General features: G+C 40.4%; 1 protein-coding gene across 6 annotated transcripts in view; it reads left to right on the plus strand.

Moving 5' to 3' along the window:
* tacr1a (tachykinin receptor 1a) overlaps positions 1–15,463 on the plus strand; it is a 48,547-nt gene that overhangs the window by 1,255 nt on the left and 31,829 nt on the right. For all 6 annotated transcript variants that reach the window (XR_006924710.1, XR_006924709.1, XR_006924708.1 and 3 more), the window contains exon 2: positions 11,158–11,352. Coding sequence is in view for 2 of the 6 variants with exons in the window: in XM_046841824.1 (XP_046697780.1) it covers positions 11,158–11,352 (195 nt within the window). In the remaining 4 variants the exon portion in view is untranslated. The remainder of the gene's footprint in view (positions 1–11,157; positions 11,353–15,463) is intronic.

Here is a 15,463-nt window from a genome sequence, read left to right on the forward strand (position 1 = left end):
ATCACTCTCCTGTCTCTTTTATTCATTATATTCATTCACTCATCACACTCCTGTCTCTCTTTATTCATTATTTTCATTCACTCATCACACTCCTGTCTCTCTTGATTCATTATAATCATTCACTCATCAACCTCCTGTCTCTCTTTATTCACTTACTCATCACACTCCTGTCTCTCTTTATTCATTTACTCGTCACATTCCTGTCTCTCTTTATTCACTTACTCATTACACTCCTGTCTCTCTTTATTCATTATAATCATTCACTCATCACACTCCTGTCCCTCTTTGTTCATTCACTCATCACACTCCTGTCTCTCTTTATTCATTTACTCATCACACTCCTGTCTCACTTTATTCATTCACTCATCACACTCCTGTCTCTCTTTATTCATTTTAATCATTTACTCATCACACTCCTGTCTCTCTTTATTCATTCACTCATCACACTCCTGTCTCTCTTTATTCATTCACTTATCACACTCCTGTCTCTCTTTATTCATTCACTCATCACACTCCTGTCTCTCTTTATTCATTATAATAATTCACTCATCACACTCCTGTCTCTCTTTATTCATTCACTCATCACACTTCTGTCTCTCTTTATTCATTCACTCATTAACCTCCGTCTCTCTTTATTCACTTACTCACTACACTCCTGTCTCTCTTTATTCATTTACTCATCACATTCCTGTCTCTCTTTATTTATTATAATCATTCACTCATCACACTCCTGTCTCTCTTTATTCATTATTTTCATTTACTCATCACACTCCTGTCTCTCTTGATTCATTATAATCATTCACTCATCAACCTCCTGTCTCTCTTTATTCATTCACTCATCACACTCCTGTCTCTCTTTATTCATTCACTCATCACACTCCTGTCTCTCTTTATTCATTCACGCATCACACTCCTGTCTCTCTTTATTAATTATAATCATTCACTCATCACACTCCTGTCTCTCTTTATTCATTCACTCATCACACTCCTGTCTCCCTTTATTCATTATATTAATTCACTCATCACACTCCTGTCTCGTTTTATTCATTCACTCATCAACCTTCTGTGTCGCTTTATTCATTCACTCATCACACTCCTGTCTCTCTTTATTCATTATAATCATTCACTCATCACACTCCTGTCTCTCTTTATTTATTCACTAATCACACTCCTGTCTCTCTTTATTCATTCACTCATCAACCTCCTGTCTCTCTTTATTCACTTACTCATCACACTCCTGTCTCTCTTTATTCATTTACTCATCACATTCCTGTCTCTCTTTATTCATTATAATCATTCACTCATCACACTCCTGTCTCTTTATTCATTCACTCATCACACTCCTGTCTTTTTATTCATTATAATCATTCACTCATCACACTCCTGTCTCTCTTTATTCATTCACTCATGACACTTCTGTCTCTCTTTATTCATTCACTCTTCACACTCCTGTCTCTTTATTCATTCACTCATCACACTCCTGTCTCTCTTTATTCATTATATTCATTCAGTCATCACACTCCTGTCTCTCTTTATTCATTCACTCATCAACCTCCTGTCTCGCTTTATTCATTTACTCATCAACCTCCTGTCTCGCTTTATTCATTCACTCATCACACTCCAGTCTCTCTTTATTCATTATAATCATTCATTCATAACACTCCTGTCTCTCTTTATTCATTCACTCATCACATTCCTGTCTCTCTTTATTTATTATATTATTTTACTTATCACACTCCTGTCTCTCTTTATTCATTCACTCATCACACTCCTGGCTCTCTTTATTCATTCACTCATCACACTCCTGTCTTGCTTTATTCATTTACTCATCAACCTCTTGTCTCTCTTTATTCATTATATTCATTCACTCATCACACTCCTGTCTCTCTTTATTCATTCACTTATCACACTGCTGTCTTACTTTATTCATTCACTCATCACACTCCTGTCTCTTTATTTATTATATTCATTCACTCATCACACTCCTGTCTCTCTTTTTATTCATTCACTCATCACACTCCTGTCTCTCTTTTTATTCATTCACTCATCACACTCCTGTCTCTCTTTATTCATTATATTTATTCACTCATCACACTCCTGTCTCTCTTTATTTATTATAATCATTCACTCATCACACTCCTGTCTCTCTTTTTATTCATACACTCATCACCCTAGATTTAAGGTCAAGTCATTGCTGTAGATTTTGGGTTTGAGGAAAAAGATGAATATGTCGTGAGACTTTAGAATTGTTTTCCTTTTATTCCCAGGTGTTTACCAAAGATACCAAACAAGATAGAACTTAAAACTCCTAGGATCAGACCAACAAATTGTAAGGATGGTGATATTTATGACTAAATTAAACTCCACAGAAAAAAAAACCTGGATTAGCAACATCTGGATTATTTTTTGTAGGTAAAAGAAACCATTTTTCCAGTAGCATGAAAACTACTGCGAGGACGGATACGACGCAAAAATGCAGGACAGGAATAAATGGGAAAATCTCTGGCTTTGTTTGAGAAGAGCTTTTGAAATGAAAAGTTCACTGCAGTCTTAAAGCCATGACTTTGCTTCATCCTCTGTAATAATCATAATTTCTACATTGTGCTGTTTATTGTAGAATCAGATTTGCATTAGCGCTAATCCTATTAGCTGTAATCCTGCATCTGAAACGCCGCACGGAAAAAAAAACGTGTGTAAATCTGTCTGCTGGTACACTTCTGTCCTCGGGAGAACTGACCTGGCCTTTATCTGGGTTCAAAAATCAAATTGATCTCAAGGACCACACATGACTGCTAGCTCACCACAAGACACGCTTCTAAATCTGTTTCAGAAATCAGTGTGACTTACATCAGTTGTAGCATATATGTATATATAATTTGAACCTTTTTGCGAGATGTTCTTGCTCAGTGTTGGTACATTATGGATTCATCATGATTTCTGAACAGAGGGAAATGGTTAAGCCCGCTGAACATCATTAACTATAACTTTTCCCATGTTCATGTGTCTTTTCTCAAGTGAATGCAACAAGGCTCTAGGACAGAATGGAGTGGAACAGGGTGTAGGACATGGAGTGGAACAGGGTGTAGGTAATAGTGTGGAACATTTAACAGGGTGTAGGACATGATGCAGGACAGGGAGTGGAATTGGGTCTAGGGCAGAGAGTGGAAGAGGGTGTAGGTAATGGTGTGGAACAGGGTGTAGAACATAGTGCAGGACAGGGAGTGGAATAGGGTGTGGAACAGACTGTAGGACAGGGAAGGGAAAGGAACAGGGTGTAGGACAGGGAGCGGAGGGGAACAGGGTGTAGGAGAGGAAGTGGAACAGTGTATAGGACAGGGAGCGGAGAGGAACAGGGTATAGGAGAGGAAGTGGAACAGTGTATAGGACAGGGAGAGGAACAGGGTGTGGGACAGGACATGGAACAGTTTTAGGACAGGGTGTAGGAGAGGGAGAGGAACAGGGTGTAGGACAGAAAGTGGAACAGTGTGTAGAACAGGGTGTAGGAGAGGGAGAGGAACAGGGTGTAGGACAGGAAGTGGAACAGTGTGTAGGTAAGAGAGTGGAACAGGGTGTGGAACAGGGTGTAGGACAGGAAATGGAACAGTGTATAGGACTTGGAGAGGAACAGGGTGTAGGAAAGGGAGAGGAACAGGGTGTAAGACAGGTTGTGGAACAGTGTATAGTTCTTGGTGGGGAAACAGGGTGTAGGAGAGGAAGTGGAACAGTGTATAGGCAGGATGTAGGAAAGGGAGAGGAACAGGGTGTGGAACAGGCTGTAGGACAGGAACTTGAATAGTGGAAGGTGCAGGGTGTAGCAGGGTGAACAGCTCACTGAACAGAGATGTCTGGAAAACCGAGGAACAATTATAAAACGAAGAAGAAAACAGCAGTATGAGGAAGACACATTCTGTTGGCAGATCATCTGAGAACAAGCTTGTTTTAAGCGCCACATGGGAGACGGCACGTCTCTGCGCTGACATTAAGTCCCTCCAGGATCATTTTGAATCGCGTGTCAGAGCCAGTGGAGAAGCGTAGCCGAGAAGAACCGATCCTAAATGCTGAGACTCTATATTAGGACATGAGTCAAAGCAGTGTTTACACTCCTGCACGACATTAAGCTCGGGATATTACACCGGGGTCTGGAGGAACTTCAGATGTGGACAGCTCCAAGCTACTCAAGAGTGTGTGCGTGGTTCTGCAGTGTTTTACACAAAAGTTATCCAAAAGTGCATTTCCTGCAAATAGCTGATATTAATACCCCACACCAGGCAGCGTTACAGGCGTAACTCAACACCTGCTTCAAATAAAATGAAGCTCATCAGTGTTCACTGATGTTTACGCCACAACGCTGTGAAATCTTTTGCACTGACAGCCAATCACATCTCAGCTTTATATTCCTGCACTCAGTCTAATACTGGATCGTTTCTATAATTACAGTGTGTAACTCTAATAACAAAGAAAGAACGATGGCCAAAAGAAAGAAAAAAAAAAGAAACATTAACTGGACAAAGGAAAAGAAAATAACTGAAAAGAGAACAAGAAAGAGATAAAAAAAAAGAAAGAAAGAAAGAACAAAAAGAAAGGAGAGGTAGTGAAAGAAAGAGAAAGAAAGAAAGAAAGAAAGAAAGAAAGAAAGAAAGAAAGAAAGAAAGAAAGTGTTAGAAAAAAAGGGAAGGAAAGAATGTAAAAGAAAAAGAAGGAATGAAAGGATATACAAAAAACCTTGTTTTATAGATGAAGAACTGCCATTATTTTACTAAAAGAAAGAAAGAAAAAGAAAGAAAGATAAGGTAAGGAGAAAGAAAGAAAGAAAGAAAGAAAGAAAGAAAGAAAGAAAGAAAGAAAGAAAGAAAAAGAAAGAAGGGGTCGAAAGAAAGAAAGAAAGAAAGAAAGAAAGAAAGAAAGAAAGAAAGAAAGAAAGAAAGAAAGAAAGAAGGAAGGAAGAGTGTTAGAAAAAAGTGGAAGGAAAGAATGTAAAAAGAACAAAGAAGGAATGAAAGGAATAACAAGAAAAACCTTGTTTTATAGATGAAGAACTGCCATTATTTTACTAAAAGAAAGAAGTGAAGAAAGAAAGAAAGAACAACAGAATCACAGCTTTAGAAAGTTGTGTCCTCGGCACTGATGTTCTCTGAGGGCTTTCAGAGATTCCTCTCGGGTTTTTCTGGTTAAGATGGAGAGCCCTGGCATGCTTTTCTTCTAGACAGTGCTGAGGTTCTCGAGGAGCCACGGAAAAGTGAACAAAGACGAAAATGAGGATCTTCACGAAAACTTTAGACAAGCAGTGTGGCAACAAGACAAAAAAAAAAACAAGAATTCCCACACCATCCACACAGCCCTGAAGAAGCCCTGGTGCTGAGTGAACCAAGAGCTTCACACCTCCACATGAGAATCAGGTGACGGCTTCGCACCTCGGGTTTCATGGAGCCAATTATTCATCCGTGTATATGTGCAGTGGGTGTAAAAACTTTTACACACCCCTGTTAAAGCCACAGGATGCAGTGATAAAAGCACATAGCGGTGATGTGTTGACTCAGAAAACCATTTCCGAGACATTAGATACACCGAAGAGCAGCATCGTGAAGACCATCACGAGCAAGTGGAGAAACCACCACAATGACGTCCATTATTATTTTTTCATATTCCTCCAAAAAATGTACAGCAACACAAAGGAAAAAAGGAATAAGAGAAAAGACAACAAGAAAGATAGAAATAAGGGGAGTGGAAAATAAATAAGGAAAGAAGAAGTAGGGAGAAAAGAAAGAAGTAGAACAAAAGAAAGAAAATACTTTACAGGTTAACTACTTTAAGTTATTACACAAAAAGAATGAAAGAAAGAAGGGAGAAAAAGAGGTGTTAGAAAGAAAGAAGGACAAAGAAGGAATAAAGGAAAGCTTTTGGAACATCTGGCAATGTGAAAACGGATGAAGAAGTAATGTAAGGAAAAAGGGGGGGGGAAAGGGACCACATACAAATTGAAATTTAAATTAAAAAAGAGAAAGAAAGAAAGAAAGAAAGAAAGAGCTGATAGCTTTCTGCTCTTTTACATTCTTCTCAGCGACATGGTAGGACTGCTGGCTTATCATTAATCCCCATAGAACCCCATACTCATGGTGAAGCATAGTGGTGGATGTGTTGTTCTCTAATGCAGCTACTCTTTACAACAGGTTGGTGTGGAAACACATGCGGCTGGAAAAGTCACGTGTCCCAATACTTTTTCGTTTTCCTCCGAATTTGAAATCGCCGCGTGTGGACTTCCTTTTTTCAAAAACACTGTGCCAGGACCAATCAGAATCTAGGATTCTGTTTACAAAATAATAAACATATGTAGTAGTTGTTCACTCTCTACTTTACAGGAAGTGGATTTATTTCTAGTTGTGCTTCGAATGCACACACACACACACACACACACACACACACACACACACACACACACACACACACACTGCAGGTGTGTTTTATTAACATTCACACAAGCACCAATTAACAAACGAAAACAACCCTGTATCGTTTTCCCTTTTCGGTTATTCTTTCCACCTCGCTCTGACTGTGTGTGTGTGTGTGTGAGTGGGTGTATGCAAGAAAGACCAGAGTCTTGATTCCATGCCATTCATATGTAGCTGGTGCTGAAAGAAAGAAGAAAGAAAGGAAGGAAGGAAGGAAGGAAGGAAGAAAGAAAGAAAGAAAGAAAGAAAGAAAGAAAGAAAGAAAGATAGATTTAGAAAGAAAGAAAAAATGGATTTAAAAAAGAAAAGGAAGTGGATTTAGAAAGAAAGAAAGAAAGAAAGAAAGAAAGAAAGAAAGAAAGAAAGAAAGAAAGAAAGAAAAATTTAATTTGATTTGATGTGATTTGATATTGATTTGAAAGAAAGAAAGAAGGTGGATTAAGAAAGAAAGAAAGAAAGAAAGAAAGAAAGAAAGACAGAAAGTGGATTAAAAGAAAGAAAGAAAGAAAGAAAGAAAGAAAAGAAGTGGATTAAAAGAAAGAAAGAAAGAAAGAAAGAAAGAAAGAAAGAAAGAAAGAAAGAACTCAGTGTGGAATAGAATGTTGAAGACGATCGACAAACCTTCATCCTCTTTTTATCAGCATAATATATTAAGGAAAGCATCACTGTAGCGTAGAAACACTTGTCCTCGTCTTTTTATGCTCGTCCCTGTTTTCGACACGGAACAGAGACGAGTTCGACGACGTGTTGGCAGCCGAAAACGGAGCCACGTCCGCGCACGATAAAACCTCGGCGTCGCCGTTTTGACGCTCCTTTCCAATTAAAGCCGTAAAGCCTGAGACGGGACCTCAGCGGCCGCAAATCATCTTAATGTATGCCTCTGTGCGCTTCCAAAGCGGAGCTGTTTATCCCATTCCGCGAGTCCTGACTGGTGAAAAAGGCCCCTTTGCTGTTTTCCACACATCGAACAAGCACATCACATCAAGGGTCTTTTCAATGCTCGTGAGGGAATTTCCTTTGGGGACAAAAAAGAAATCAGCGAGGCACTAAATAAATAAATAAAGATCGCTGCGCACAAAACCGTTCGAGGATCTTTTTTTAAAAAGGCGTCTAATTAGCCGCTCATTGCTGTACAAATTGCTATAAGTGATCATTTGTGGTGTGGAACGAAGGCGGCGGGTGATGTGGGGGTTGTTTCCTGGAAATAAACACAAATTATTTCAGAGGCATTCGAGGGAATCTGCGAATCAGATGCAAGACGAGTTGTGTATTATTCATGAGAAAAACTACGAAGGAAAAAAAGAACGCAATCGGAATAACAGGCAACGCCTAATTGGCTTTCATTGCTTTTAAAGATAATTGAAGGGAATCCAAGGTTCAAGGGAAGCAGCAAATGGTCTTGTGTAGAATAGAAATAGAAACGCTTCTCCTCCAGCAAGATTCTACTCCTACTGTTTTACTGTATTGTATGTTTTTTTTGGGGGCCCTCTTTTCCGCAGAGACGCTCGGTCTATGCGGCGCAGTAATGGGGCGCTCGGGATGAGTCAAATAAGAGGAAATGAATTGAAAGCACCAGGACACGGTTCAAAGGGTCAGGCGGAGAGCGAGCTCGGCTTTGCACCTCTTATGGCTGTAGCGTGGACGTGATCGAAAAAGAAGGACCTTTATGGGATGTGTGCTTAAAGATATTTAACATATCGGTCGCACGATTCTACTTTCCTGTTTTAATTATTCAGTCAAAAATCTCAGGAACAAGTGGACCAAGCTGTACTTTTCCATCTCATCCCAGTGGTTCTATCAAGGGCACTTTTAAAATAATCAGAGACCTTTATTTCCCCTTTTGAAAAATCGTGTCCTGCGTTTAAGCTACTTAGGGTTGACCAGGAAAAAAAAAACGGTATTTCCATGCTCAGTCCAGCAATTTCTTTTTCTTTTAAAGAAAGAGCTCGCGATTTAAAGGCGATGAAACACTAGTGTAAACGTAAGCAAATATTGTATCTTTGTTCCTCTGGTGTACAAACAATTGGAGCACTGATCCAATTGCTAATTAAAGGTAAATAAAAAATGTGTGCGTTCTATGGAGACAATACCCCCAAAGTGAATCTCCGTATCGTTTTTTGGAGAGTGTATGCAGTCTGTTTGCATCGATTAGCGTAGAAGCGTGCTAGTAATTTATTTCGCTTAAGCAGCTAGGCGACAGTCGGTACTTGTGCCCCAGCAAAGTGACCTGTATTATAAGTATATTTGTTCAAACGATTGCTGAGTGTAACAGGTGTTCCTAATATAAAAAAGATTTTCTTTTTCAAGCAATACGTTGTTGTAGCATGAAAGGTACTTGGCGACCTTTATCTGATTTGTAAAGAGGATTTAATAGAGTCTGCCGTTCAATCGTATATAAAAAGGCCATGTTTAATCAGTTTCCTTTACATTCCATAAATCCTCAAATGTCATAAGAAGCAAAGGAGAGGGTGTAACCATGCTGTCTGATCTGTTCATCCATCTATCCAGTCATGGCTGTTGTATTTCTTTTCCATTGGTCAAAAGGTGCTGATTAAATTTCTATAACGGCAGCTCTGACAGCTGTAAATCAATGCACTCCTTCTGAGAGAGCAGTGGAGGCTCAATGGGTGAGGCTCTGAGGTACTGATTGGATGGTCAGTGGTTCAAGCTCAAGCAGTGCCAAGCTGGGCCCTTAAACAAGGTCCTTAACCTTCTCTGCTCCAGAAGTAGGGTATCAGGGCTGACCCTGTGCTCTGACCCCAGACTCATATAATCTTGGATATATGAGAAAAATATTAAGGGGTCATTGGCAGTTCAGTAGTCAAATTGTCATTGGGTTGCTGATCAGAATGTTTGGGGGTCAAGCCCACACAATGCCACTTCTGGGCCCTTATGCAAAGACTCTATCCTTTATATAATGGCTGGCCCTGAGCTCTGACCCCAGCTTCCTAGAAAGATGAGATGTATGAGAAATATTTTAAGAGGGCACCAGCGGTTCAGTGGTCAAGGGGTGAGTGGGTTGCTGATCAGAACATTGGGGGTTCAAGCCCACACAGTGCCACTGTTGAGCCCTTGAGCAAGACCCTTAACCTTCTTTGCTCCAGAAGTGAGGTATAATGGCTGGCCTTTGCTCAGATTCCTAACAACCTTGAAAGTGCACAAAAGATTTAGGGTAGTGGAGGCTCAATGGTTAAGGCTTTGGGTTGCTGATCAGAAGGTTGGGTGTTCAAGCCCAATTGCTGCTAGTGCTGTGTCCACAAGCATAGCTTTTAATCTTATAGCTTCAGATGTGTATTACCTTGATCTATTGACCCTGCACTCTGTCCCCAGCTTCATAGCAAGCTGGGATATTCAAAAAATATTTTAAAGGGGCAGTGGTGGGTCAGTTGTCAAGTGGTCAGTGGGTTGCTAATCAGAATGATGCTCACACACTGCCACACACACTGCCACTGCTGGACCCTTAACCTCTTCTGCTCCATGTGTGAGCTACCATTTCTGACCCTTTGCTCTGACCCAAGATTCCTAACAAACTAAAGTTTTAGAGTAGTGGAGGCTCAATACTTAAGGCTTTGGGTTACTTATCAGAAGTTCGGGAGTTCAAGCTCCATTGCTGCTAGAGTTGGCCCAGTGGTCAGTAAGTTGCTGATCAGAATAGTGGGGGGGTCAAGCATACAAACTGCCACTGTGGGTCCTTAAAGAGGGCTCATATTACTCTCTTTCTTAAAGGGTGCTTTATATGTGCTCTGACTTGAAAATAATGTAAAGGCCAAAATTTCACTGTGCTGAAATATATGTGCCACATAAATACAGTGCTTTTTCTATAGTAACAAGTAATGAAAGGAGTCTCCAGTATCAGCAATTTGTTTTAATCAGTGTATGCCTTGCAATTTCTCTTCAACAAATAGACACGAGATGCTAACGAAGAAGAGACAATGAAATTAGCTATAAAGAGATAAAATGTGTGATGTCTCCTTCTTTAACAGTTTTTTTTCATGCTACAGCCAAGTTTCTCGCTTCACAGTAAACATCAAAAACTTCTTTAGCTCGATATTTAGCACTTCATTTGGCCAAATGGAGGAACAACAAAGCGCAGCAGGCTCCCGGCTCGGCGGCGTCCCTGCATTATTTGTAAAACAGACAAGCTGTGAGAGTCAATGCTAGATGCGGATTTGTCTCAGATGAGGTGCTCTTCGGCCAAATATTGAGTTGCACGGATCAATACATGGTCCGTTAGCGGATACGATCATGGACGTATCATTCTGTATCAAAATATCCCGTGATGAACCTCAAATCTAACACATTATTGGCATGCTTCAGTTACATTTGGTACAAAACTATACACTGGGTAAATATGTCTGAGGTAAAATTAGCACTCATTTATTTTGGTTCTTTTTCTCACTGGGTGCTAATAATTCACTAGATTTGGGCCCCTAGGGTAGAGGGGATCTTACAGTTTAAATTTCTAGCCAGAATTCGAGACATCTATGATAGGTTTCTTAGCCTGCTGTCACCGTGACTCATTCATGAGGAAAAACTGAAGTAAATTGAATAAGTAATTGGAAGAATATTGTCCTAAATACCCTATTTGTGTCATTATTAGTTTTTATTTGGAGACGTTTCAAGTGCAGATTTAATGCACCGATTCATCTTTAGACAAATCTTTGAATCTGTGTTGGTGAATGCTGTGCTTTTTTTGTATTATTCTTTGCAGGTACATGGCCATCATCCACCCCCTGAAGCAGCGGCTCTCTTCGACGCAGACCAAAGTGATCATTGGCATGATCTGGGTGCTCGCTTTTCTGCTCACCTTTCCACAGTACTACTACTCCGATGTGTACGAGCTGTCTGGCCGTATCGTCTGTTACATCAACTGGCCAGAATACACCGTCATGGACTTCAAGAAAATGTAAGAATGATGCAGCGATTAATCTGAGCGATGATGGAAGATGATAGGCTTAGGCAGTGATGCATTGATTGGATTGGACTGTGCAATCTTCGCTAGACAGTTAATTATGATGGGGGGAAAAACGTTGTTGTCAATTTGGTCTCAATCAGGGAGAACATTCTGGAGATTTCTTGCTGTTTGGACTTCTTTGATTTGTAGAAGACATGTTGGGCTTTGATTGTAGACCGTGAGATTTTCATGTCTTACATTTTAAAAAGCAGAGTCAGTGAAGGTAAGAATTATTTGGAAATACTCATCAAAATAGTAAGCACAACTTCGTCATAAGTATTACATTAGTACAGTATGAACACATATATTTAGTATTACAGTGACTGATATTAGGTTTCGTTCTTACGGTCACATCTGTTGAACAATGGACATTATCGCAAAGCAATTTTACATCATAAATTAGTCCCTATAAGTTTATCCCTAATGGGCAAACCAGTGGAAAAACTTCCTGAGATGGTGTAGGAGGAACCAGATTTGAAAGGGAACCATCATCCTAGTCTGAATGACACAGAATGTGTCCATTTATTATAACTCCATCATCTGAGGTTATATGCAGTTCACTGATGGACACTTGAATGAAAACAATTCTTCATGCCAATTACAGCCACAAGCCATTGCAGCAGACTGTCCACACTAATCACAGTCCAAATACGTCCTCATTGTTTCTTGAGTTTAACCATTTACAGCAACTTCATGGATCCTTAGGCTGGTCAGGTGGATCCATCCTTAGCGTTAGTGAGTATTTGAAGAGAACTCCATGCAGAAATAGGGCATCAGAATGGATCTGGCAAGTCCGGAGAGCAGAAGGGAACAGGATCAGTTGCATCTCAGGACCATTCAAATTGTCAGAAAATCTGTCTAAACAAGGGGAACTTAAATTTCTGATTTGGATTGTAAAAGGTATAAAACACCGTTAACGGTTTGTCTCTCTAAGAGACAACGTGGAACCCCTCAGCGAATTATTATTATTTTCTCACTGGGTTTCAAGGAGCTGAGCTTGAACCATTGACTCCTTGTGGAATTCATGTACCAGTATTCATTAAAGGTAATAACGGATGCTGCGAGTCATTTAGGTACAATTTCGCCGTCGCGTCCATGTACAATTACGTTACCCAGGAAAATAACTCATTAGAACAGCTTCCTTCCTGCGTATAAGCAAAGTCACTAGGATGGGGAGGAACGTGGGGATACTTCACATGAGATTTTTTCACGATTGCAAACAAGATGGGTTCTTTAGTCATGTCCAGAAAAAGCAGTTCGGTTTGGGTTTCCTATATATATCATTAGGTTATAAATGAGTGAAATAAATGCTTTTGATATTTCTCAACTATTCAGAAAACCAAATCATGACCTTATCAATGTCCAATAAGAATGTTCTTACAGGATTAGGTGAAATTTACTTCTTTGACCAGTGTCAATCTTTGGCTGTCTAGCTAATTGGGGAAATCTATATTAAAAAGGTATAATAAAATCCTGTGAGCCATATACTCACGAAAAAAGCACTAGTCTAGACTCTGGGAGCATTATAACAGATGCTTCTGTGTTTCTACTTTAGTCCACCTGGCTGCATTTGGGTTCATTCGAAGACGGGAGTTAATTTCATGGCTGTTCGCTTTGATCCGGACAGAACAAACGGCACCAAAGTGCAGGAGAATCAAAAGGAGAAAGAAGCAGCCTACTCTCGATAGTGGTCATGAGACATACGGTTCACCGTGATAAAGAAAAATGGTACGCAAGTCAAATAAGATTTTTTACACTGAGAAACCTGGCTTGGCTAAAAACACCTACAAAACCCTAGGTGTAAAGAACTGTCTACACAGACAGTTCACAGTTCTCGCTCATGTCTCCTTTGTTCTTCAGATGTTTCCCAGATCCCAGCACTACCCACCAATTTTGAATGCTAGCTGGACAAGGATTAGTCTTTCTGAAAATGTTTTTCTGTGAATACAAAGAAAGTTTTTGATACCACAAGCTGAGACTTCTGCCTGAAATTCAGGTCCCCAGCTGAGCCATTTACCACCCCAAAAGCACTCTTGGCCATGTTTTCATTGGGAGAAAGCTGCTTTAGAGTTTTTCTGTCACCATTGTTATGCAACACGCGCGCTCCAGTCGAGCTCAGAATACTTTCTGAAATTTCCGATGCTCCCCACACACCATCCGAACTGATAGTTTAGGAAGAAACTACAGCAGACCTGATGAAGGGATTTCATTAGCATTTATATCGTTCTATTTCTTTTTACATCCTTCTTGTCGTGTACTATTCTTCCAATCCAATAAGAAGGGGGTGCCTATCTGGAGAGCTGGAGGGCCAGAGTTCTGCACAGTCTGGTGATTTTTTCCAATCTAATTAGAACCGGGTGTCTCCGAGCAAGGAGATCACCAAACAGTGCTTGTTTCCAGGTACTCCGGGAATCGAGTTAGGGCGCCTCTAGAAATACATGTATTTATGCCGTTGAAGGCTTTCACCCTCATAACACCATCAAATCTTTTTCTTTCTTCCTCATGTGATATGTCTGTCTGTGCATCACACTCTCAGATCTTTCCCTACTTTCACACCCTCTGAAATAGAGCTGCAAGGCTTGCTTCAGTTATTCCCGCAGGAGAATTTAAATAAAAAGCCCTTAGCATCTGCAGCATAAAGAATTATATTCAGTATCCTTGGCTCTAAGTGCAGTTCAAAATGTGCCTTGAGTCAGAGCAAAGCCATGGCTCACTATCTTCTCTTTCTCGGCGTATAAATCGAAGCGGTATTTCAGAGACGCTTCTCCGAACAAAGACTCAGTGCTGCTTTTAAGTACACAAACCCAGATGAGCCTGCAGACACCGTGGAATCTGCTCGTCTTCTTGAATCCGGCGCACAACGAGCGCTTAACACTGCAGGCCATTGTCTCTTGCTTGGCGCGGGGCCAGGCGCACAATCGGCGACACAATACAAATTATCTAGATCATGTCCGAGTGGCTGAGGCGCTTATTATTCTTATAATGAAAGCGTGATATCTGGCACATCTGGGCTCACTCGGGACAGATGAAATGTAGAAAACCTGCAGAGGCATAATGAGCACGCTTGATTAGTGGTTCGGTGTACAGTCGCTGGGCCGCATATGAATGTTGGGGTTGAAAAGAATGCTGACCCTACTGTCTCATGTAATTGGTAAAAATTTTGCGTACTTTTGCACATCGTCGGACGGACAAGCACATAACGCTGTGCACACAAGAACACTGTGTACTGCCTGACATACACTTAGACAGCTAATAACACAGTGCAGCAAGGGGTATTTGAACTTGAGAAATTTGTGAGCCTTTTTTTTTTTTTTTTACATTTTTACTACATGAGCCAGTCCCAGACTGCTCGGGTAGTCTTAGTCTCATTTTGAGTGACAAGGATCATTCTTCTTCTTTCAGCTGCTACTCATATAAATCATTAATTTGCACTATGATACAGTGCTCCCCTTCAAAAGCATGCCTTGGAGAAGGCGGGAATTAGCCTCACCTTCTGAAATGAGAATTAGCCAGTAAGTAGAAATGCAATGATTGTTAGCACATGTAGCCACTGCATAATCACAAGGCAGGTATACACCTTTTTGAAAGAGAACATGCCTTGTCAGGGTTTCATGATTTCGAAGAAGGCTATTCCATTTTTATATATGGCACTTGACAGACGCACTTATCCAAAGTGACTTGGATTTATTAACTGAGCAGCTATGGGGTCACTGCTCGGGGGCACAGGAGTGGCAATTTGATGTGGCTGGGATTTGAACTCAAGGCCTTTGGAAACAAAGTCCAAAGCCTTAACCACTAAGCTACCACCAGCCCACTGTTTCACCCAGTGAGTGGTACTGATTATGCTTTCTGGGGCACTTTTGCGATTCAAATTTTTAATTGGCACCAGGGCAACCCTTAGACCAATGACTACACTGAATTTTCAATCATTTTCTATCATTTTCTACAATTAAAGCATTAACTAGTCCATTTGTAGGTATATTTTTCCAATATGCTGCTTCTTATTTTGCTGAAGCCACAGCCCAAATGATTCATACTCTAGTAGTCAATATACTGATCTACA

This window comes from Silurus meridionalis, chromosome 27, assembly GCF_014805685.1.
Source record: "Silurus meridionalis isolate SWU-2019-XX chromosome 27, ASM1480568v1, whole genome shotgun sequence".
NCBI classification, from domain to species: domain Eukaryota; kingdom Metazoa; phylum Chordata; class Actinopteri; order Siluriformes; family Siluridae; genus Silurus; species Silurus meridionalis.